Source organism: Musa acuminata, chromosome BXJ2-5 (assembly GCF_036884655.1).
Source record: "Musa acuminata AAA Group cultivar baxijiao chromosome BXJ2-5, Cavendish_Baxijiao_AAA, whole genome shotgun sequence".
NCBI lineage: Eukaryota > Viridiplantae > Streptophyta > Magnoliopsida > Zingiberales > Musaceae > Musa > Musa acuminata.
In genome coordinates, this window is record NC_088342.1 from 6,550,353 (window position 1) to 6,574,975 (window position 24,623).

Consider the following 24,623-nt stretch of genomic DNA (forward strand, 5'->3'; position numbering starts at 1 on the left):
GACTGATCTGAAACATTGCCATGTCGATCATCATCCTAATCCTAAATTATTGTCCATGACGTGTCCATGTGTTATATTTCCAATCTTTATCCCAAAAAAGAACACGACGGAGCAATCATTTGACTACTAATAATATATTCATCGATCACTTTCTTCACTATTTGGACGGCGATGATGCGTCGTTATTACATGGTAGGTAACGTGTGCCAAAATATGTCCTAAAATGCAGCATGCTAAACGTGTGATTCCCAAGCAGCTGTGTATTCGAATGATTTCTATCCAACTCAACATTACATCCCCCGTGACAAGAAGAACAAAAAATAACATATGGAACGTCAACTTCTCTCTCAGTCACTGCTTGCTGTGAAGCCAACTACTCCTGCTGCTGCTTCTTATAGTTCTCTGGCCATCTCCCGCATTTTGGCTCCCACTTCGCCTGAGACCTGCGAGGCTCTCTCCTTGGCTGTCTCGTACTTCTCTCGCGCCATGGTGTCCTTGGCAGTCGCGTAGGACTCCGCCACCTTTTGCTTCGCTCCCTCGTATGCTCTTTTGGCATCATAGGCGGCGGTGGCCTGATCTCCGGCCATGTCCGCTATGTTGTCCTTCGCCTCCCCAGCCTTGTTCTTCACGGCCTCTTTTGCTTGTGTGGCCTCGTGGGAAGTATGCTCTGCAGCTTCTGTGCAAGGGGTCCAGTGTTTAGAATGTGCACACTTGCCCTGTCCTTGTGCTTACCACTCAAACTCTGTATTCTTTGTCATATAGATTCTGTGTCGTTGTAATTAGATTTCGCTAACATCAGTTTGACTGCCAGGACAGGCCACACTTACCTGAAGCAGCACCGTGCATCGTGTCCTTGGCCTTCATGGCGATGTCTCCCGCCTTATCCTTCGTCTTCTCCGACGCTACCTTCGCGTTCTCCTGCATCGTCCCGAGCCCCCTGCACATAGTCATGGACGATAACCTTTAGCGACTAACAGCAACAAAGACGACACAAACAAGCCGGCGGCGAGCCAAGAGATGGAAGAGAGGCGGACTCGGCGATCTTGCCGCCCGCCCAGTCAGCGCAGGACTCGGACGTCTGCCTGATGTCCTGCGCGGCCTTCGACGCCTTCACCTCGGCCTTCTCGGCAGCTATTTTCTCACTGTCCTTCGCGTTCTCCGCCGTGGAATTTCCGCCATAAGCGAACGCTGGACTCGGCGGCCATATGCAGAAGAAGAAGACTCCCATCAGTAGCAAACTAGCCACGGAACCGAACTCGATTCTTCGCCTTGCTGCCATGGTTGATGTGTGCACTGTGGATGGAGAAGGGGTGGAAGGGAACGCGGTTGGTACATGTTGGGTGGTGTCCAAGAACGTGGCGGACATGGAATGGAGCAAAGGCGACGTGGTGCCAGTACGCCGCACGCTGTGTGAGGAGAAGGCACGTTGCCCGCGACCGAGGAGGAGCGAGTTCAAGCGCCGTCGGCCGTAATAAAAGCTTTAATATGTGTGACGAATCCTGATATCATGGAAGAGAACACGAAGTTTGAGGCAATTGTCGAGCGGCGTTGGTAGTCGATGCAAAAGTGCATGCATGCTTGCTGATAAGGGTAAAAATGACAAACAGTCTCGGGACAACGTCAGCTGCTCCAGATGACGTCTCGCACCTCAGAATTGATCAGAACGCTGAGCAAGGCACATTAATATCCTGCAAAAGCCAAGTCCAACACGCTACGCCATCACTACTATCAAGAGTACCAGCATGTCCCCTGCAAGCGGGCAGCTCAGGAAGCAGAATGCTTCCCTATAAATACCCCAGAGTTCTAAACGAACGAGAGAGGGGACAACTCACACAGAAGCACTCCCTCTTCCACCACCCTCTCCACGTCGCTAACTTGATCGTCGGAGGGGTCGGGTCGAGCCTCCGACCCGACCAGTGTGCAGGTGCAAGACGAGGTTGCCTCTCCCCGACGCTGCGGCAGAACTCTCCCCCTGACGGGACATCCAGATCACCGCGGTCGACCACCAGGAGGACCCGAGGCACGCCACGCAAGATCCTTGCCATTTAGACCCCTGAACGAGTCGCGTCGACCCCGAGGCCACGGCTTAAACAGTTACACACCGCAACACTTGCTTTTGAGGGCTATAAATGCGAAATTGTCAATTAATTAGTCGTGTGAACCATAACGATATGCTTCTGATATGGCAATGAAGATTCATTGAGATTGATTATTTCCAATATATATATTTTTTCATTTTGTTGTAGTATTAATTTGATGAAAAATGAGATAATTTGGTACACATTAAATTTCGACTCAAAAAGTACTTAATGATACTTGCCTTCAACAACATATTTATCACTAAGAAGTAGAAAGTTTTGGTCAGTATACTGAAATTTTCCTTTTTTCCATGAGATCTTTGAGGCATTGATTTGAGATCTTCACTACCAACTTGCTAGAAACGTGTTACAGATATTACCAAACAGAATTATATTTAACTTCATGAAGAAATAGACACACCAGGAACAAGACTAGGCAGCAAGCTACAATATATCAATCCTATATACACATATGAGACTACAGTTGATGGGCCAATGAAGGACAAGGGAAGGTACAATGGAAGATGAAGAGAAGTGAGGATTATAAAAGATAAGTGATATGCTAATCATAATATATCTGTTTCTTGAAGTGGATCTGCAAGGAGAGAGTAATGCATTCCTTATTGCCTCCATGACTCAAATACTTCAACCTGCTGAAAACAAAAAAGAAAATAACTGTGAGGTTGCAGATTTTGTGGAACCATGCAAACATAGCCAGAAGGTCAGAACAACAGACTTTTGTTTCAGAAGTATCATGCAAGCATATAAGTAGAAAAACATAACAAAAATATAGTATCTGTAGCCTTGGAAGCCAGGCAGCAACACAACACGAAGGTACAAAGGTGACAACAGTGAAAGTGACCTTAAAAGGAACTTATACTGAAGCCTAGATCACCCACAATAAGATTGGAATCCAGCAGCTATCTTATGAGGGAGCAGTTTTGGTTTATTGCCTTTGCTTTAAGATTCAGAGATTTAACTCTAAGCAGAGCAGAGAAGAAGAAAAGATATATGGAGAGGAGCAGTGTACGGTAGGAAGAGCGATAAGAGTACCCCTGCGGCTAGTCGAGAGATACTTCCCATAGGGCATGTGACCGTTCTCGATGCGCCCGATGTCCTCGACAAGCAGCTCATAGTGGCGCTTCACTTCCTCAACAGTCTTCCCCCTCACAGCTCGAGCAACTTTGTTCCAGCGATCCGGTGTGTCCTTGTCATACTTCGCAAGGGCATCCTCAAACATCTTGTTCTGCTCTTCGGTCCAGGATGAGCTCACTGCACCAGATGACATCTCTAAAGGATATTTGCGTATGGACACTTGACACTTAAGTTTGGAGTTTTGCTTTGCTCTAAGCTCACCACTATAACTTTGTGTAAGCTGATATGTTTGAGGCACTTGCCTGGCTGCTACTTATAACGGAGAATGGCGTTTAAGGTAGAAGAATTCCATGGTGGTGGTGTGGCCAGAGACATTTGGAGAATAGAATTCCCATAAAGTCCAAAAAATCGAATAAGTGATGTGTGATAACTGCAACCATTGTAGTGTGGGATAGAATATGAAGATTGTGTGTGGGGAAGTGATAGATCATGTTGTCCCTCTTAAAAGAGATGTTCAATTAAATCTCTCACCTTCTTCCTTCCCATAGAGTTTTCCTCCCTTTCCTCTCACTTCTACGCATGGAATCTTCTTCATGCTGCCAAACTCAAGCATTAGATGGATGTGTAAGCAGAGGAAGATGTGATATCAAGCACAGGTACTTAATAATCTAACACAAGCATAACTGGTGTGCAAATATTTTTAATAGATGGTATCAGATATGGAAATTGAAAATTCAGTCTGCTTTGTTGATGTCAAAGCTTCTGATTGGTTTTTTGTTTCGTATACTGTGGATGGACAACAATTTGATGATTAGTTAATTAATAATGAAATCTAAAGCAGATTTGGATAGTGAACTTTGATGAGATCACAAGAATCAAACGCAGTTAGCAGTTTATTTTATGGGAAAAGCTTCTATATTGGACTGAGGATAGGGTCTATGACTTCAAAAATCTGTTGTAACACTCTTCTGGTATTAATTTTTAAGTTATTTCATTGACTCCTCAAAGATGGTTCAGAAAGAGGAGCAGAGTGAATTAATGATAGGACATCTTTGGTAGATCATGAAGTATGCAATCCACCATGTATTAGTAATCAGCACCTTCTGTGTTGATGGACAAAATCAAATGAATGGTTGATTAACCAGAAAGTAAAAGAAAAAGTCAGAAATGCATTTGAGGTTGATATAACTCATGCAGGCTTTCACAATAAACTATAATCTTTTGATAGGTTGCCACATTCTCAGATTCCTCTCGGCAAGTTGCTATGGAGGACCTCAATGTCTGGGAGTTAGGATAACCTTAATTCTGGGCCACCGCCACTTGATGAACCTTTGCCTGTTTGATATGGACTATAATCCAAAACCAGCAGCTAAGACCAAGAATAATATGAACTGTTAAGAGATTCCCGGGGACATATATAATGATGGTTGTACTGGAGAAAGTGAAAATAGTTCTGCTTTTGTATTAAGTTGAAAAGGATACTTTCTATTAAAAGTTTTCTTCCACTTGCTGTGATCTTAGATCACATAACTTGAAATAGACAGTTGATGTTATTTCATTGTATGGTTTTTCAGACTTACAATCTAAACAATTTGAACTGCTATTGTCCATTCTGCTATATCAACTCTAAAACTTAATTGTAACAAAAAGATTAGTGAAGGATTCATATTTTTTTCATTTTCTTGACTGATTCCTTGGCGATTGACATAGTTTTTGAGGCTCAAGGAACAGTCAGAAATTAAGTGTCGAAAGTGTATGCATTACTAGGCTTATCAGAAAATTTTGCAGAATAATCCTCTTTTGGACAAAAGGTACTTATCATAATCCAGTAATAACAAATTCATATCACAAGAATGGCACAACTAGTCCCTTTAGAGTGCCAGGTACATGCCAAAGAGCATACAAGTAAATAATTCTTGGATCCACTACAAACTGCAAAGGGAACCAAAAATCTCTGTAGAAATGGATTAATATACTGTGTTTGAAATAAGAAAGCAGGTGGGCATGCAAAAACTAAATTGTATTAAACATGCTAAATCAATAAAAACTGCATTTTGATGGACAATAAGAAGTCCTTAGTCGACATAGGAAATGAATTACTCTGTGTTCGACTTTCTACCCTCTTCTAAACTCAAAAATTTAGCTTCTCCTATGACTTGGGAATGCTGTGACCAGGTTATAAAGATACTTTTTCTGAGAGATGTGGAATGTTAAGACCCTCAAGAGATTGGCGTCAACTAAGTACTGCTTCGCTGTTAAGCAAAAGAAAGACTGACCAGATTCTAAAGAATCCTTAATGGAAAAAGTGGTTCTTAGATGCAGATTCCAGGTAATGGTAGGAACCCATCTCTTACCTCATGTCACCACCATATAAATCACCAAACATTATTCTCATCAATCGGTATGATTTTTATTTGCACAGACCTCTTTTAAGTCTTTCACAACAATATTTTTTGAGCAGCCTTCATTTCGTTCTATCTGAAAAGTCAGATGCATGACAAAAAAGCAGTTATCCAAGATAAGATGCTTTGCTGTCTCAGATTGCACGAAGTCCCTAAGTAATTCTTGATTTTGGAACTCGCATACCACAAAGAAAGCCCACTTGTAGTAAAGAAGAGTTTTACCTTCCAGGTAGAGAGCAACTGGCAATGGTATCAGCATCAACTTTTTTGTTGGTAACTTTAGAACTAAAGGAACTTAGCAGCAGTACTATACCCATTTGAAAATATCTAAATATTCCACTTGGTCCTCTCCGGAATCACCTCCACCAGAGTCAAAGATATGTGATGTCTGCAAAGCCTTATGAAATGGTTTGAAAATCCTTGGAATGCCACAATTCAAAATGATTCATTACTGTGTGCGTTGAGCGGCAAATACGGCATCTTTATAATCTCATGTTACTTAATTAAATTGGTCCATAAGAACAAGCCAGGCTTGCAACTGTAATTTGGGTTTGAATACCTTATCCTTTGTGATTTTTACATTATCTAAATTTTTAGATTAGTAGGTGCCTATAATTGTTCCAATTGATACATAATATTAAATGGTTCATACAGATTTTAATACAGATACATGTCCCTCCATATGTAGAGATCCTCTGTATATATCCTTCCTTTAACATTCATTCAAAATCCAAAATGGTTGGCAAGCTTGGGTGAAATAATTGAAAAAGAAAATATATACTTAAAATGTTCTTAAAATTCTTATCATTATAACTATATGAATTTATTTTTAAGTGGAATTTACGTTGATTAAGATTCCAAAGGTTAAACTAGTTGACAATTTGGATACGATAAGAGTGCTCCCTTCCGACCCAAGTGATTCTAACTTGAATCACCTAAACAATCTCTCTATTTTTCGAGCTAATACTATGTATTTTAGGCTTTTAGCCCTCCCTTGGATGGCATATTGGGGGGAACATTGTGCACCGGGTTCATCTTTTTAGATTAATTGACGATCAGTGGATGGAAATTAACTATAAAAACATATATGGAAGTGGAAATTATCTACAAAAACATTGGCAAGTTCCTTCTAGTGGTCCATCCTAGTGTTTTCCATAGGAAAAATAAGATTTCTGGATTGTGTTTCATTATTTTATTTCTGGGTATTTCAAATTGATGTTGTTGTCTCTATAAAGTGGTCTTTTCTTTCTTCTAAATTTCCTCGGATCAGATTGCTTTGGAATTCTAGATTCCATAGTAAAACCAACTTAGCAATGTAAGGTGATCTTGCTGCACTAGGCTTCTTTTTGCTCCCCTTTTTGCTTTCATTCAAATATGGATATAACAAGTTTCTGCAACTGCTGCAGCATACTGCATCTTACCATGTAATTAGCTATACCATTTTAAGAAATTTGCACAAGAAAGGGCACTTGATAGGAAAAGTAAATCCTCATAGTAAATGCAATAAGTGTGTCAATTGTTCTACAGCTTAATACAATGAACTAGCACATAAGCAGAAGTTTCAACAGGTCTCAGATTAAATTCATTGTACCAATCCAAACATATATGCATACCTTCAGAAGAAGAACCCCAGAGTATGTTTCAAAACCATGTTCAATCATGTGATCAGCTACTGCACCAAATGCATGATGTATTGTGTATAAGCATATTCCAAGTTTCTCTGCAGAAAATTGAATGACAGTTAATGTGTGGCTCTTGCTGTTTTCCTATAAAACATTATGCAGATGATGCAACAACTTTATATCAAGCCTGTTATTGCGACATGATCTGCATGGACATGAGTATTCATCCATGATCCAACTTTGACCCCACTTATATCTCTGTCAACAGTTGTTTCTGCTGGATCAACATGCTACGCAAAAGACACAGAATGGTTAGCATACGTATTACTCGAACAGAGTTAGAGCAAAGAAGACATCTTTTGTTTTCTCTTTCTTTTGAACAATAGCAAGAGCAACTAATAACAGTTCAGCTCAGGAAGATGCAATACATGTGTGGTCAGAATTGATACAGTAAATTGCATGATCTGTCAGAGTGCTGAAGTTGCTAATTAAAAGGAAAACAGAAGTACAAGAATGCATAGTCATTCAAAAGACATCCATATACATCTACAGAGAACAATGAACAAAAAAAGGATAGTTAAGTATATAGAGAGAAATGATTGCAGCTTAGCAGCTTTCTTGATGCTCTTCTGTAGCCAGTATCAAAATTGTTTGAAAGAATAATAATCAGCGTAATTAGATGCAGACATATGCAGTGACACATTTTACCAAGATTAGATCTTATACATGTTTTACTCTATACTACTGCTGATTAATGTAGAGAATTCCAACTCTTACATCATGTACTATGGACAACAAAAAAAGGGCAATTATGCTGTGATGAAAAACCTTATAGCAGATACCAAAACATGGCGTCTTTCTCGGGCAATCACGCAACTGTCATTTAGAAGTAATGAGCTTCGACAACAAACAATAGCAAACTATAAGCTTCTGGAGAAGAAACCCCAATTAGATCCATATATTGTGGCACAGGATTCCTCTTCAGAGGAGATTTCTAGGTACAGAGACCACGTCAAATTCAATATTCCCTCCCGGAACTGAACCTGAACACGACAATGAGCAGATTCCCAGGAAGTTTGACAGGCTGTTCCGGTGGTGGAGGTCGGCAAGGAGGTAACCGTAGGTGGAGGATCTTGGAAGGGCGGGCGGAAGAGGCGTCTCGTCGATCGCGCCGGGGAGAGATGGGAAAGAATTGGGTAAAAAAATAAAATTATTAGAAAATTTTTAATTTCAGAATTAAAAAAAGTATCATAATTTAAAAATAGAAGGTTAATAATCGTAAAATAGTATTTAATTTAAAGTTTTAAACTATATAAATTAAAACTCTTTTTCAATTCTCTTATATAAAATTAAAAATTTTAATTAGGATAATAATCTCTTCCATCAGAATAATCCTGTAAAGTATCATCGATAACCAAAATCCAAGTGTGACAATCCTAACATTCTCAATACAAAAATGGTTTACAGATTAAAATAAATAAAATAAAAATATATTTAAAAATAATTTTCTTCAATTTGATTCTAATATTTTGAAAAACATTTATAGACATAAATTTAAACACATGTTAATAAGTTTAATAAATATAATAATATTATATTAAGTTTGATTAGTAACATGAATTATACGTCATCAATATCATACTTGCTTTTATGTATTTTAATATTATATCTTTTTTAATATAGTTCAAAATAATCTTTATAATTTGTCTTGTCCATATAATTATATTCAATCATTATATATATATAGTAAAAATAAATAACTTTAATTATGTAAATAAGAATATCCATCGTTATCGAGATCGACGACATGACTCCTCATCGGTAACCTATATCGACGACACACAACCCTCCTCATTGTGTCGATAGCCTCGTCACAATTAGCAACACTGTCATTCGTCATTTGCACATCCACTAATCGGAGGAAGAACCAAACGTCCCACTAACACCTTCACGGTTTTCAATCGGAGTGTCACCTATTGAACCACCACAAACAAATGATACTAAAAACTATCATTGCTACCCATGTGTGATGCTTCCTTTTTTTCATCGCAACTCCCTTTCATGATGCCCAAGGGACCATCACCCTTCGCTATGACACTGTGGATAGCAAGTCACCTATAACATATCACCAACATCAATATCGTTGCTAGTCACAAAAGGGCAACATCTTTCCAATAGTAATTTTTTTTTTTTTTTTTAGATTCCATCTACAAATACAAGAAAACCTTCATCCTTCTAGTAGGCAAACAACACGAAGGTAACGATAGACATAATCCAAATACATGAATGATACAAGATCACATGGTGTAATCGTCATAAGAACTAAAAAATAATAATCCCATATAATCAAAATAGATCTATATATAGTTTCTTTAATAATCTATGATAACTTAGATTTTAATAACATGATTTTGATACCAATTGTAAGAAATAAAATTATTATAAAAATCTAATATCATAATTAAAATCAAGTATTATAGATCCAAAACAGAATATATATCTTTTGAATGCGATAATCAGTAAGGTGAAGCAATGCATTGTGATGATCTACATATGTCATTGATTACATAATAAATAAGTTAGACTCTTCTTCTCCTTTTTTTTATTTTTAAAATTACTATAATTGATGAAGGAATGATCTATCATGTGAGTAAAGAAATTTCTATAATCACATAAAAGGTTTTGCCTATATACGAGAGTCCCTCATATCATATATCATATTTAAGTATATCTTAATCGAATTAATTAGTTGTTAAAAACTAATATTTCTTGTAATTCAACCGTGCGAAGGATAAAGCGAGCAAAATGAATGATAATGGAGGGGCATATTGCATAAACATGAGTTTAAAAGGGTATACATACAAATATCACTTCGTGGAGGGGTCCTTATAAAATGTTATGTATTACAATATTTATAAGTAAATATAAGAATATGACTCTGTTGAAGGGTTCATATGCAAAACCTTCTCAGGTATATATATATATAGATATATACGCCGCTTATTTATTTTCCTGTCAACCTCAACGAATCTAGGTGTCGTACCGAGAACCCTAACGGCGGCGGCGGCGACGACGACCCGCCACTTCGTCCCCTGAGACCGAGGGAAGGGAGGCGGAGGGGTCGCGGCATCTGACCTCCGGTTGGAGGAGTTGGAAGCGGTGTTGATCCTGCTGCGACCATCGACAGTGGTGGTAGCGGCGGAATGGCGTATAGGGCGGATGACGAATACGACTACCTCTTCAAGGTGGTGCTAATCGGGGACTCCGGGGTCGGGAAATCGAACCTGCTCTCGCGGTTCACGCGGGACGAGTTTAGCCTCGAGTCTAAGTCTACCATTGGCGTCGAGTTCGCCACCCGAAGCATTCGCGTCGAGGACAAGGTCATCAAGGCTCAGATCTGGGACACCGCCGGTCAGGAGAGGTTCGGATGCCAATTTACTGTTCCGATATCTCCGTATCTTGTTTCCGTTTTCTTTGACTGCTCTATTGGTCGGCCTCGGATGCTTCGGTTTCAGATCCGGCGTGGGACGTGGTTCTGGTTGTCATATCTGGTTTTTGTTTCTTTTGACGAAATTTAAGACTTTGCGCATGAGACATTGTTCAAGATATTTTCTTTATTTTGAAATCAACGGCGCTCTGATCATTGTATGTTATATTTCCTCTGAATCTGCTGGTACTTTTCGAAATTTTTGTGTGTTTAAGTTTGTTCAGTAATAAATGTTTGGGCAGTCCTGAGGGGGTATTAAAGTATCAATAAAATTAATTATTAGAACAAAAAATATATGTTCTACGATCGCTATTGCATTACCTAACAAAGATCCCTTTCATTTATTGTAGATTCCAGACACAAATGAAATTTAAGTTTCAGTACATAGTTCCTAATTTTTCTGAATTTGTTCGATATCTTCTGGCCTACCTAAAGACCAAACTACTAAAGAAGACTTATTTTAATCTTAGAAGAAGTGCAACACTCGTTTCAGTTGTTATTGTGGTGTTTGGGATCATTTTTCTAGCTTTGAGAAATTTGTTTTAAAAACACTAGAGATCCGCTGCATGATTGCATTGTTATGCATGCTTCCATTCCATCCCTTAAAGCACTGACAAGTGACTGTGAGTTAATCATTCACTGCAAACCTCTCTTCCGTTTAGTCAGTGCAGAAGCAAATGTCACAGTCATGCCGTCATCAGGCCCTGTCGGGCTCAGGTTACTATGAGTTTATCTTGAAGCCGTACACCATTGTGATCTTATTTGTTTATGCATTTATAGATTCAATAATGTAGTACTAAGAATGCTTTCGGATATTGTTGATAGCCTATTGTCCGTGATTGTTTTTCCTTTCCTGTAATGAACCGTATGTCATTCTGTTCCATCCTTATGGGAAAACCATCATTACGCACCTCAAATACCTAAATTTAATTCTATTTATATTTCTCTTTCAAAATATCAATACTTGTTTCTGTCACATTAAGATTTTTCCACTATTTTATCAAATGTGAAAAAGGTTTATCAAATATAATATTCTTGCAAATATCAGTTTTAGAAATTTTCTTTTTTGTATGTAGATGCATACCTGCAATTAACTTACATTTGTATTCATATAGAAACCAATAAACTTGTTCTTTTAATATAAGGCATTCATACATGCATTTTTAGAGTATACATGAATGTATATAAATGTATCATGAAACAGTTTTGATAATGTTCTGTGTTTAAGTTATTTGCTCAAGCACCATCCTACAGAGGTCGACCTAGTGGATCTAGAGAGTGACCCTCCAAGTCGAAAGCTTATAGAATGTTCTATTGTAAATGTTTCTTCTCCATTTATTTGGAGAAAAGATATATTCACCCAGGAAATCTTTGCTTGTGCATCAGTGTTTAGCAAGTGGTTGATTCACGCAGGTAGACAAGATATCACATAGTGCACATGCAGTATAAAACCGCATATATGCCTTTTGAAACTTTAAGGGCTTATACCTTGCCATCATACAACGTAACATGATAGCAAAATGAAATAAGCTTAGCAATTCATTTTTTAGCTTGTAAGAGCTAGTCTTGTCAGTATCAACTTAGTCGATCATCTCAATATAGCTGTCGTAATGTGTCAGTTGACAAATGGATCTCTTTTTTTTATTTCCAATTGGCGAATATCTTATGCCTCCGTTGATGATGCTTGATGAAGTACTCATTTTGCTCATTTAACGATTTCCTGTAAAATCAGTCAACTATGATGTACATCTCAATTTCTTGGTCAAATTCTCTATTCGATCATTCCAAATATTATAATGGTGAAAAAGTTTCCTAGTTTAGGATATTAAATGAGATTCTTTTTTCATATATACAGTTTTGTCTCTTTGCAATATATTTTTCTAAAGTTGGCAGCTCACTGGAAAAGCATTGTTATTTGCATTTGTGTTTAGATATGTTGAACCTATAAAATTCTCTCATTGTACTAGTTTTTTGGTGCAGTCCTATCTCTGGAGATGCTTTATAACATATACAGAATAATTCTTTTTCTTTGTTAAATTAGATACAGAGCAATCACAAGTGCATATTATCGAGGGGCAGTTGGTGCACTGGTCGTCTATGATATCACTCGTCATGTGACATTCGAGAACATAGAGAGATGGTTGAAAGAACTTAGGGATCACACCGATACCAACATTGCGATCATGCTAGTGGGTAACAAGGCAGATTTGCGTCATCTTAGGGCTGTTAGTATTGATGACGCAAAAGATTTTTCTGAGAGGGAGAACACCTTCTTTATGGAGACATCTGCTCTGGAATCAACAAACGTGGAGGATGCCTTTACCGAAGTGCTCACCCAGATCTATCGCGTGGTAAGCAGGAAGGCACTTGAAGCAGGCGATGATGATTCAGCAGCTTTGCCAAAGGGGCAGACGGTCAATGTTGGCAGCAAGGATGATGTATCTGCTGTTAAGAACAATGGTTGCTGCTCATCTTAGGTTTCAGACTTGTGGAAACAGGAAAGCCATCGTGTGCTTAGTAACTTGTTTCTATGTTCTGCGGAACACAAAGAAGGTGGTTCTCATTGGAAATTTGTCTCTAATTATTTAAGGTTTTGGATTGTGTTCAAAGTTGGGCTAAGGATTAGGATTGTAGATTTGCAATGTCATTTAACACCGCCGGAAACATCATTTTGTTCAGGGCATTGTATTGCTATTAGGTTTGTTCAACTCAATACTCTTTTCATTTACTAATTGTCTTCATTCAAGACATTATATCTATTCATTGATACAAATTCTCTGGCAGAGAAGTTTGTACTGATGCCATTTTGATTTAGTTTCAGAAGTGATTCCACATGTCAGAAAAATTCAGATTCTGATTCTACCCAACAGGAAAGTTTTCACCTGTCTCTGAATGTTTGAACAAATGTTGTGCAAGTCCTACTGCAGAAATACGCACTTGTAGAGTGGAGTGTAATTGCTTTACTAAGTTATTGGAATCTAAATAGGATTTATGTAGCACTCAAATTGTAGTTTGCTTTTTTATTTATAGAAATTTAATTAATTTAGAAATATTTTATATTTTATAATAAGTTATTATTTATTTACATATATGAAAATTTATCGATCAAGAAGATTATTTGTCAAGAAAAAAATATTATATAATTGATTTGATATGATTAAATATTTTTAGAGGAAGAATGCAAGAAGAAGAAGACACCCAGCAATGTCATGCCATGCATGGATGGTATTATCGGTTGTAGCTCGAGCTCTTACAGCAGATTACCCGCTGCAATGCCCAAAAGACCTACTCCCGCAATGAAACTCCACCCGGCTTCCCTTGCTTTCAAGCTTGCCCCGGAGTCAGAACTGCCCTCGGGTGGTGGCGCCGCCCCTACGTCGGCTGTATGCTCCGGTGCGGGGCTGGGCTTCTTCGTCGACGGCGTCGGCGCCGCCGCTGGAGGCTTGGGGCCGAAGATCTCGTACGGCAGCAGCACCTTCTCGACGGAGTACACCGCCAGCGGGAAGTCGGCGTAGACGGCGTTGTCGATGGGAACCTCGACGACGCCCGTGGAGACGTTGGCCTGGTGGTCCGACGACGTGGTCACGTTGAGCGTCCACACGCCGGTCTTCCCCGACGCCTGCGTCATCACCGGGTTGGTCGCGGTCTGGAACGCGGTCAGGCTGTAGTAGCGCGGGAGGACGTGGTAGAGGACGAGCTCGATCTGCTGCTGCTGGCTGAGGCCGTTGAGTGTGCCGACCTTGAGGCCGGCAAAGGCGTTGTCGGTGGGGGCGAACAGGGTGAGCCCGTTGTAGCTGTTGTTGAGCTGGCTGTTGATCTGCTCGTCCACCTGGGTCTGGCGGAGGAGGCGGATGAAGGAGGTGTACCGCCCGCCCTTGGCGAGGATGGCAGTGATGTTGAGCTGGCCGGCGGGGGCGGGAGGAGCGGCTTCAGGCTGGGCCTGTACGAGGGGGGCTGTCAGGACGAGCACTGCGGCCAAGCCGAACACCATGAAGACAGATGTGGTGGCCATTGTAGATGATGAGGACAAAGAAGGAAGGAGGAATTGGTGGTGGAAAAGGAGAAGAAAGGTTGCATTCTATATAGGAGGAGAAGAAGAGAAGGGTTTGATTAATTGGATTGGAAAGAGCTGGATGTTGAATCGAAGTTGAGTGGTGAGCATATAGAAGACATTTGCAGAAGATTGCAGACATGTAGAAGAAGGGTTGACACGATATGAATGTGTTGTGATCTCACGACATTATCCAACACTCTGAAGTAAGACATGCATGCAAGTCTTGTGATCTTTTGGTATCAATGCAAAAGCTGGATTCAGCAACATAACAACTATGTTGTGTATTTCTTTATGCATAAAACTCTCTCTTTTGTCGAAGCATATGTATATTTTGGAGGCCTCTGAGAATATAAATGAATCTACTATATGCATATCATGTTCATTCTTTTTTCCTTCCCATTGACATGATTGTGGAGACTGTTCATAATTTTATTTGTTCATGTGTACATCTTGGAATTTGATACTTGGTCACAATCTGAAGAATTGATATTGGTGGGTGTACTCATTTGATTCAAGTTGTGTAAGTATGATTTTTTTGTTGTTGTTGTTAAGTTGTATTTGTTTATACATATATCTATGAAATTGATACTTTGTTCAAATTCAAGGGGATTGGTGTCAATGGCACCTTTTCCATGTGTTAGCATAAACAAATAGCATGATAGAAATTTGTCTGCCATCCTCAAATGGTGAATTGTTTAAGTTGAATTGCTTTCAAATTGAATGATCAGTTATATAAAAACTATAAACATAATATATATATATATATATATATGTTTATAATATATATAAACTATAAACATATATATATATATATATATAATCCTTTTAAGATCATCTAAAAATTCATATTATAACTACTGATCATGATTATCAATAGATGGTTAAAGGCAAAGGCATTTCCGGTTCTATCCACCACATGTATTCCTCCCATTAGTATTCATTAGAAAAATTCATGATAATCCTTTAATAATTATAATTTATGTAGCAAAATAAAATCATAAATAATACTTAAATATATTTTTTTATATTTTTTTTATTTTAATGTGCTAATGTGACTTTGGAATCAATCTAGTTCGAGTATACTTCTCTTACAATGCCAATGTATAATCAACGAGCGGATTCAACTAAATATCTTGCAAGTGAGATAATACTCAAGAAAAACTCTTTTGATAAAGATAAGATCATGAATTAAAAATAGAATAATAAAAATTTATTTTTTGAGTTGAAAGTATTAGATCATGTGATATTATTTAATTAGGTAAGATATATTATAGATATAGTTAGAATGTTATCGATTAATAAAAATGAAGTTTAATTATAATATAATTCTTTAAGAGATGATCGGAGAGACTCTCACAATTATTTATCCTAGATTTTTACTTTTATCTATAAAAGGACAAAACCTCTTCAAGATGTTAGTCCCTAATTCATCGTTCATACCAATCCTATAAATGATACATAGAGAGTACTTGTAGATCGACATTATTGTAGCTTTTAAATCCGATAATAATATGCTTATAGATCAAATAAAGGTTTTTTAAACTAGGATTGAGAAAGTACATATTAAAAATTTGATCTACCATTATTAAATTTTAGTTTCTAGCATTAAGGTTTTTCATATAATAGTAACATAATCATAATTTTTATGTTTACAATTGGTATTAGAGTCAAGTTTTGAAATCAAATATCTTATATCATAAAAATATTTTAGATCTATTTTGTATTTAAATCTAATTATTAGCAATCTTAACTTACGAAAAGGTATTATTTGATTTTGATTTACAATATTTAAACTATTCATCATCTATGTTGTCGATTTACTTTCTATCTCGTTTTATCATCTGCTTGCGGATGATACGAGGTTCATTGTGTTTGATCGATGGACTATTGTTGACAGTTTGTTATTAACGATAGTATTGTTAAGGGCAACGACCTCTAATGGTTGCTAGCCTAATCACGGGTAATATTTGCATATGCACCAAAAGCATTATAGATTACGACAAATGATGGTGACCACATGTAAAACTGTCTATATATAGTGGCTTTACGATGAGCGGCCTACCTTGGTCGTAGGCAACTACAACAATGTCGTTGCCTATGTGTAGTAGCATTGCTACTACCGGTGATGACTATAGTGACTATAGTAACATTACTATGTGCGACAACTACAACAAAGTCACTACCTGCAACAACTGTAGTAGTGCCGCGATTACAACAATACAGTTGCAGCATTTGCAGACCGCGCGTGGTGTTGAATGGACGTCGAAAGCCAATAACTATATGGGCAGAAGTGTGGGTATAGTCACGCTTCTGGCAACCCTCACCACAACCACCAATTAGTACATATGAACAATTGTGCGTGGGCATGACGACACAATACCGCATGATGATCGAAGAGATCATTAGTCAATGTGCAAATAACGATTGCAGGCCACGCACAAGCAACAAACATGCATCGTAGTGATTATGAAAAAGGATGTGATAATTAGGATTTTTTTTAAAGGATATCTTACTCCTCAAAAATTAATTTTTTTAATATGTATCCTTAAATTTTACTTTCTAGTTATGCCCTTTAAATTAAAAAAATCGACTTATGTCCTCAATTATAAAATTAGCTAATTTGATTTATCTTAATCAAATATTTTGATTGGAGTTGATCATAACTATATTCTGCTTATTGGATTTAGATTCGATCAATCAAGTTTTGATCAAATTTAGGGAAAGTTAAGTTTTGATTAATTTTTGAATTTGATCAACTTTAATTTGATGAGCCTAATTAAGCAAATGGTTAGCTAAAATTGAGCCCAATTTGGGTAGCCTAATTCTAACCATACTCATTTAAATTGGGTTAATTAGTTTATGGTTTTATATAAATTTTTTAAAAAATATATAAATTATGATTTTTTTATAATTTACTTATATAACATATTGATAAAATTTTATATGTGATAAATAAAAAAATTAATTATTATTCTTAATATTTATTTAATTATTCACATGTATATGTTTGAAATTATAAAATAATATTTATTTTTCACATAAAGATATGATTTATAATTTATCATGATTATAGTTGTCATATGTTTTATTTCACTAATTAATGTTTGATAATAATTATGATTATTATTGTTGAACTATTTTGACATATGTCATATTGAAAGAATTTAGTGAATATTTTTTATGACTAATATATCTAAGTTTTATCTAATTCGTAGCTACTAAAATAGTCTAGGATAGTAGGCTTATGAGATATGAATTATAATATTTTTTTATCATTTATAAGATACTTTAAATTATATTTAATATTATTATATTGATTTTATAGTGGCCAAGGTGGCTTATACCAATAACTTATAAAATTACATTAAAGAATTAGTACTAAATGACCTTAAGAAAAATAATATTTATAATGACATACATAATTAAAATTTTAGATAATCATAAATGAGATTCTAGTTCGAATAATTATGTGACGGATACGATTATATTATTTTGAATATCCTTACAATTTATTATTGTATACCAAAAGATAATAATACTATTCCATATAAATCCTCTATAAATAATATTGAGTGGTCAATAAATATATCAATATTTACTCAAAGGTGAAATATCGATAATATCAATATATCAATATTTACTTAAAAAAAACTTAAAACACTAATATTTTATTATAGTGATAATTTATTTATTATATTCTTATAAATGTTCTTATTTTTTTGGATACATTATTATAAATGACTTAGCATATGAAATTTACTCTAAGTTTGTTAAACCTTAGTTAGAGTAGTTGAGAGGATGATAGACATAACTACCAAAGTTCTATGGAACAAATAATTGAGATAGAATGATTGTAAAAGATCTAAAAAAATTAGTTTTATAATAATTATTAATAATATTTAGACTTCATTACATTTTATAATTACTACATTGAAATATTTTAAGGATCATTTTAAAGATTATATGTTTGAGTGAATATTATAATTAATATTTATATTTACATAATTAAAATTATTTATTTGTATTATCATATATATATATATATATATATATATATATATATATAATGGTTGAATGTGATAACATTATTGACTTGACAAGATAAATTATATGGATTATTTTAAAATATATTAGAAAATATCAACAGTATTGTGGTACATAAAAAGAAGTATGATATTGATGATATACTTCTTTTTATACTTATTGTGGTACATAAAAAGAAGTTGTATGTTATCAATATCATACTTCTTTTTATACTACTATGCGTCGCATCGATGGTTAAACTTAATGCAATATTATGTTTTTTAGATTTATTGGTATATTTTATAAAATTCATGTGTACATATAAAATTTTAAAAATTTTAAAATCTAGTTAAATAAACTTATTTTTAAATAAACTTTTATTTTATATCTTATCAATTAATGTAGTAAGTGGGAGAATATTAGATTATGTGGTTCTATAAATAAGATATATTATAGATATGATTTGTTTGTGATTATGATTATCAATCAATAAAAAAATCTAATTATATTAGAATTCTCTACGAGATATCTTGGAAGTCTTCTAATTATTATCTTATACTCTTTGTTCTTGTCTATAAAAACATAAACTTTTAAAATAAAAAAAAAAGATTATAGATTTTCTCTCTATTTAATTCATGATCCGCACGTGACAATTCTACGGATAAAAAGAAAAGAAAAGTCAAAAAGAATACTTATTATAAATTTAATTTATCATTATTTAATTTTAATTTTTGATATTAAAATATTTCACAATCTTTATACTTATATAAAAACTTCTTTATAAATAACTCGTAACAGTATATAATCACAATCTCTTTATAAATAACTCATAATAATAATATAATAAGGATCTTTATACTTTAAAAAAAATCTCTTTATAAATAACTCTAATAATCACTGTTAATTAACTAGAAGTTATTCCACATGAACGATTTTGCTAAATCATCTGATGTCACAAACGCAACACCTTCATCGTCCCTGATGCAATTACTATTAGCTAAGTACCAGCTTTTACATCACATCGAAATCCATACGACCCGTTCTGATTCATATGAAAGCAGAAATCTACAGTCCACAACGTCAACATCTTTGTCGTCTCTTACCGTCACCACCCACAACACCAATAGAAGAGAAGCGAACAGAACAGAACAGAACAGAACAGAGTCCCATTACACGAGACAATTGCATGCACAGCACAGCAACAGCACTGCACGCGCTCACGCGCGAGCAATTCATTTCTGCAGAGCCTTCTTCCTCCATACGTCACCCAACACCCGAATCCCCGCTCCCTTCCTCCTCCCTCCGCCCCCCGCCGCGTTGTCTTCGTCGATGCCCCCGGCTATCAGCGGCGATTCCCAACCAATGTGCTTGTCCATAGACCCGCACCGCTCCGCCACCCTCCTCCCCTCCGCTCCGTCGTCGGTGGCCAGCACCGCCGCAGCTGCCTCCGCCGCCTTCCGCCACTGATCCGTCTGCACCCTCAGCCGCTTCATCTCCGTCTCCAGCGCCGCCTTCGACCCCTCCGCTGCTTCCAGCTGCTCCGACAGCTCGTCCGCTTTGGCTCTGCTTTCTTTCAGCTCTTCCTCCACCGAGCCCAGCCTCGCCGTCAGCTCCGCTTCCTTGGCCCGCGCCGTGCCCGCGATCTGCTTGGCCTCTTCCTCGGCGTTCGTCTTGAAGATCACGTTCTCTTCCAGGAGAATCTCCACTTCTTTCTCCTTTTCCAGGAGCTTAGCCTTGAGGTCGTCTACCTCTGCGCTCTCGGGAAGCACCACCACTGGCTTCCTCTTGTCATCCTCTTCCTCTGCGGCTACGGCCTCGTTGTTCTCACCATCGCTTGCTTTCTCGATCATTGTCTTCGTCTCCACCTCTTCTCTCTCCGCCGCATTCGCTACTTTCTTCTCGTTACCGGCGGCTTCGTTCTCTCCGTGGATGGCCTCCGTCGGCAGCATTACTTCAAAGACATCCATCGTCGCTGGAGAAGTGACGCTCTCTTCTTCAGGTTTGTTCTCCCGCTGCCGATTACCCTGACCTCCAGAATCCTGCGGGAGGAGAGGCTTCACTTCTTCGTCTTTCGGGGTCGATGCGGCGGCTGGAATCCGATTCTTGGCCTTCGCCAGAGCTTGCTCCGCTTCGAGCTTGGCGGCTTCCGCGGATGCCAGTTGATGTTTCAGCTTCTTGAGCTCCTCCTGGGCTCTGCTCAGCTTGGTCTCCAGGTCGGCCACTCTCGTGCCTTTCTTCCTCTGATGCATTCAAGACACAACCTCAAGAGTTGGATCAGATCACAAGCAGGTGGTCAACAAGGAGATCCTCGCTTACCTCGTGCAGGACACCGCGAGGGGACACCTTGGGGCTGCGGTCAGCCACAACGGGGCGGTGCACGCTGTTGGCTTCGGAGCAGGCGGTGGTCTTCATGTGGATTGGCACCCGCGGCGACTGCCGCTGAGGCACATCGGACTCTCTGCTCGCCATCACAACTCTCATCACACATCTACATCAACAGATAACTCAAACAACCAAGTGTTCGACACTTGTCCCTACCTCGACCTCGGCATCGGAACGAAGGTTAGAGCTCAGAGGACGTCCCTTACGACCCCGAATTAGCCTTCAGAACCAGAGCAGCAGACACAGAGGAGACGCACAAACTCGAAAGCTTCAGTTCAAATTTCAAACTCTACATGGAAGACTGAAGAAGAATGCATCTAGTAGCAGATATTAAATTGCTTCCAAGTGAGCAAAGGACACTGTACCTCGAGGTGACTGCTAAGTAGCGAGAGAGAGAGAGAGAGAGAAAGAGAGAGAGAGAGAGCTAGGAATAAGAACTACAGCGAGTGCTAGGAATAAGAACAAGGGCTCGTGTGCACACAAAACTGGATGGATTGTACAAGTTGGAACTCCACCACCTAATATATTTCTCTGTTCATAGTTTGGTTAGAAATTGAATGGGGCAATAAATAAGTGCTTGATTGGCTGTATCAGAGAGTTGGATCCATGTGAATGCCAAGTCAAACAGTAATAAATTTCTACCAGTAATTTCCTCCCTGACATGCAAATCATTGTAAGAAAAGCTTTGTGCTCGAGAGAGTGAGAGTATTAGGTGTCAGAAATGGAGATGGTGGGATGGTCCTATGAACGATAAATGATGTATAAGCTGCAGGCGAATTCAAGAACAGCAGCACCTCTCCCCCTTTTATCTCATCACGGGGGATAAGATCAGTGGATGATGAACACTAAATAGTAACACCATGGAGTTCCAAGTGTTCACAAACAACCACAGACATGGACTTGCGTTGAAGGAGAAAACTTTATCCATGATTCTCTGTAAATGCTACAAAAAGAACACCATCTTTTTGCAGGAGTTGTTAGGTGCTACAACAACTAAATGCATGACGATCTGTACCATGCAGTCTGGAGAATCACATGTTGCTCATCGAGTGGGTGGGGAACATGATGAACATTAAGCCTACCATGAGTTAGCAAGATAAAACAAGAGCAGTTTGCTTCCATTGACATGCTAACATGCGAAGAAGAAGTCGAGTAGCAGAACCTGAATGAATATTAGTGTTCGGGCAACATAAACATCAACAACTTCTTCTTCTTCTTCTTCTTCCAAGGGGAGCTTCTGCAGCCAAGATTTGGGGTGTTCCTCGTATCTCCCTGCAGAAAAGGTGGGGTGGGGAAGAAGGCTAGACTTGCTGCATCACGAGGAAAAGGATGATGCGGCAACAGCAACTGCAATCAAGCCAATTGATGGGACACGAACTTTATCGAGAGGAAAGCAGGTGAATGATTGCCGATGTCTCGAGCCATGGGTTGGGATTCAAGTGGCTTTAAGGCACTGCCGTGGAGTCCGAGCAAGAGGACAAAAGGATGCATCGCACCAGAGACCGGGCACCCTCTCCCATGGTCGCCTTCGCTTGGCCTGCTGCTGCTGCTGCTGGTTTGCTGCCATTACCAAGTTTAGCACTGTAGCAATCCTCTTCTTTTCCTGAAGCTCGAAGGCTGACACAGTGGCTCGTCTACCAACCATTGGACCCCGTAGCTCTCACCTCTGCCATCATATCTTGTCTTTTGCTCCACCTAATCTCACGTAAAATACATGTAAATAGATTGCTCAGGTGGAACAGTAATGTTCGAATTGGATTTGTTTTGTTTTCTATAAGAGTGTGTTTGAAACACTACAATTCTCTCTCTAAATTGTGTAATACAAACTAAATAGGGAGAGAGGCTGAGAAAATATTCTTTTTCTAACTTTTTTTTTTCCACATGATACTCTTTTCATAATTTTCAAATAGTCATTCCCTATTTTCAAATATCATTTTTTTCCATTCAATCTAAATTGTTTACAGTTTTTTATGGGTTGATTTTTAACTAAAAAAAATACTATAAGGCTAGTTTAAGAAGACTGTATAATGTTTTAAAAATATTGTATAGTGTTTTGTTCCCAAAAAATACTATACAGTCTTTTTAAGCTAAATATTGATATCATAATATTTTTAAAACAAAAACACTATATAGTGTTTTTAAAAACTATAGTGTGTTTTTGTGGATATAAATAAATAAATACACAAAACACTATTAACAATTGGGTAAGATACATGATAATTTTTTAAGGGTATTTTTTTAATTATTAAAATAGAGATGATTGTTTGAGAATTATGAACCCAAAAAAAAAATTTCCTATACAATTGCCCAACTAAATATATCCTTTTAACTTACCCATCCCACAATCTTCAATTAATTGGGTTGATTGTTATCATCATTTAGACTGAAATTGATTAATTATTTGCTTAAATAGCCAATATGAGATAAATGATGATATTATTCATACATTGAGATTCATCTTGATATATCATTAAGAGTTGTTCATGAGCAAAAAAATAATAATTATTATTATTATCAGGAATGGTTTATAGTTACTATACAAATAGAAGGTGGTGGTTCCACCTAATATTAACACATCTGTGTCCAATTAACATATAATTTAATTCAAATTATTAGTACACCTGCAATCTTCTTCTTGAAATGATTAGGGTTTGCTTGTTGTTGTGTTAATTATCAGTGCCTTTAATGAGTGATCTTATGCCCCAAATCAAAGGATTTGATGCCTACTTTTATTGCATTGTGTAATTAGTCATTCCCTCAACCATTATAGTAATGGCTTGCACATTGCATGGGGTTCATCCTTTTCATTACATCAATAAAGTGCAATATCACTCTATATCTATGCATTTTAAATGGAATCATATGTTATGGCATAAAAATTGTAAACTACAAAAATGAAAAGAAATAGATTGCTCTGTATACATAATTAAGGTGTCATCCTATGGATGAAAGTATGATAGCAAACAAATAACAATGACATTACAGCTTGTACAAGTGACTAATTGCACATAGTAAGTTAGTAGAGTGATGATATATATATATATATATATATATTTGTATGCTTCATCATATCAATATGAAAAGAGGCTTGATCATATGATTGGCAGCTAACCAATGGTTTCTTTTCTGATAAATGCATGACACCTAAATTCCAACAAGAAGAAAATGAGGAGGTATTATACATTATTGTATAACACATTCAGTAGGAATCTAACTCAAATTTTTGGAGAAAATGTGTGTATGATTAGAACTTGGTTGTTCATTCACATTGAACCAGAGGGGATGAGGGTTGGTGAGGAAGAGGGAAATCCTTTTTCATGTCAGCTCAGCCTTTCCTCTCATCCTCTGTGGCCTGCAGAGGTGGTCCTGAGGGAATCCAGCAAAAGAAGGTTGTGTTCTGTACTTTGAGATGGCCTGCGATTGAAAGCACGCCAACACTATTTCTTTAATTGTTTATGCTGATGGGGATGGAGGACAGGA

The 24,623-nt window shown here is 37.4% G+C and overlaps 5 protein-coding genes across 8 annotated transcripts; 1 reads left to right on the forward strand and 4 right to left on the reverse strand.

The window, feature by feature from the left end:
• Positions 1–217: 217 nt before the first annotated feature.
• LOC135611675 (late embryogenesis abundant protein At3g53040-like) lies at positions 218–1,273 on the reverse strand. Its single transcript, XM_065107320.1, has 3 exons — positions 1,035–1,273; positions 828–937; positions 218–676 (listed from the first exon to the last, which is right to left on the reverse strand). Exons 1-3 carry the CDS (start codon positions 1,226–1,228, stop codon positions 393–395), a joined length of 588 nt encoding a protein of 195 aa, XP_064963392.1. The 5' UTR covers positions 1,229–1,273; the 3' UTR covers positions 218–392.
• A 1,172-nt stretch (positions 1,274–2,445) lies between these two features.
• On the reverse strand, positions 2,446–8,372 carry LOC108951155 (protein RADIALIS-like 4). Of its 3 annotated transcripts, none has more exons than XM_065108348.1 (6): positions 8,026–8,372; positions 7,373–7,487; positions 7,189–7,295; positions 3,705–3,769; positions 3,132–3,350; positions 2,446–2,728 (listed from the first exon to the last, which is right to left on the reverse strand). In XM_065108348.1, the coding sequence occupies exons 4-6, from the start codon at positions 3,766–3,768 to the stop codon at positions 2,724–2,726; spliced, it is 288 nt and encodes a 95-aa protein (XP_064964420.1). In that variant the 5' UTR covers position 3,769; positions 7,189–7,295; positions 7,373–7,487; positions 8,026–8,372; the 3' UTR covers positions 2,446–2,723. The 3 variants fall into 3 exon arrangements, with proteins under 3 accessions (XP_064964420.1, XP_064964419.1, XP_064964421.1); XM_065108347.1 differs by having other exon boundaries at positions 2,446–2,731; XM_065108349.1 differs by lacking the exons at positions 3,705–3,769; positions 7,189–7,295; positions 7,373–7,487; positions 8,026–8,372 and having other exon boundaries at positions 2,446–2,731; positions 3,132–3,677.
• A 1,844-nt stretch (positions 8,373–10,216) lies between these two features.
• On the forward strand, positions 10,217–13,498 carry LOC103984316 (ras-related protein RABA1f). The gene is made up of 2 exons (XM_009401804.3): positions 10,217–10,618; positions 12,726–13,498. The coding sequence occupies exons 1-2, from the start codon at positions 10,401–10,403 to the stop codon at positions 13,159–13,161; spliced, it is 654 nt and encodes a 217-aa protein (XP_009400079.2). The 5' UTR covers positions 10,217–10,400; the 3' UTR covers positions 13,162–13,498.
• Positions 13,499–13,819: 321 nt separating this feature from the next.
• On the reverse strand, positions 13,820–14,753 carry LOC135611676 (fasciclin-like arabinogalactan protein 11). Its single transcript, XM_065107321.1, has one exon. The coding sequence runs from the start codon at positions 14,694–14,696 to the stop codon at positions 13,935–13,937; it is 762 nt and encodes a 253-aa protein (XP_064963393.1). The 5' UTR covers positions 14,697–14,753; the 3' UTR covers positions 13,820–13,934.
• Positions 14,754–19,736: 4,983 nt separating this feature from the next.
• LOC135582594 (interactor of constitutive active ROPs 4-like) lies at positions 19,737–22,788 on the reverse strand. Of its 2 annotated transcripts, XM_065108351.1 has the most exons (5): positions 22,522–22,786; positions 22,306–22,453; positions 21,300–21,363; positions 21,078–21,219; positions 19,737–21,001 (listed from the first exon to the last, which is right to left on the reverse strand). In XM_065108351.1, exons 3-5 carry the CDS (start codon positions 21,311–21,313, stop codon positions 19,994–19,996), a joined length of 1,164 nt encoding a protein of 387 aa, XP_064964423.1. In that variant the 5' UTR covers positions 21,314–21,363; positions 22,306–22,453; positions 22,522–22,786; the 3' UTR covers positions 19,737–19,993. The 2 variants fall into 2 exon arrangements, with proteins under 2 accessions (XP_064964423.1, XP_064964422.1); XM_065108350.1 differs by having other exon boundaries at positions 22,306–22,788.
• Between the last annotated feature and the right edge of the window lie 1,835 nt (positions 22,789–24,623).

Coding starts and splice junctions, on each gene's coding strand:
- LOC135611675 (XM_065107320.1), bottom strand. CDS start 1,228: ATGGGAGTCTTCTTCTTCTGCATATGGCCGCCGAGTCCAGCGTTCGCT. Junction 938..1,034: donor GCGGGCGGCAAGATCGCCGA/GTCCGCCTCTCT, acceptor GACTATGTGCAG/GGGGCTCGGGACGATGCAGG. Junction 677..827: donor GATGCACGGTGCTGCTTCAG/GTAAGTGTGGCC, acceptor CCCCTTGCACAG/AAGCTGCAGAGCATACTTCC.
- LOC108951155 (XM_065108347.1), bottom strand. CDS start 3,768: ATGAAGAAGATTCCATGCGTAGAAGTGAGAGGAAAGGGAGGAAAACTC. Junction 3,351..3,704: donor ACTCTATGGGAAGGAAGAAG/GTGAGAGATTTA, acceptor CATCTGGTGCAG/TGAGCTCATCCTGGACCGAA.
- LOC103984316 (XM_009401804.3), top strand. CDS start 10,401: ATGGCGTATAGGGCGGATGACGAATACGACTACCTCTTCAAGGTGGTG. Junction 10,619..12,725: donor GACACCGCCGGTCAGGAGAG/GTTCGGATGCCA, acceptor TTGTTAAATTAG/ATACAGAGCAATCACAAGTG.
- LOC135611676 (XM_065107321.1), bottom strand. CDS start 14,696: ATGGCCACCACATCTGTCTTCATGGTGTTCGGCTTGGCCGCAGTGCTC.
- LOC135582594 (XM_065108350.1), bottom strand. Junction 21,002..21,077: donor CTCGCGGTGTCCTGCACGAG/GTAAGCGAGGAT, acceptor TGAATGCATCAG/AGGAAGAAAGGCACGAGAGT.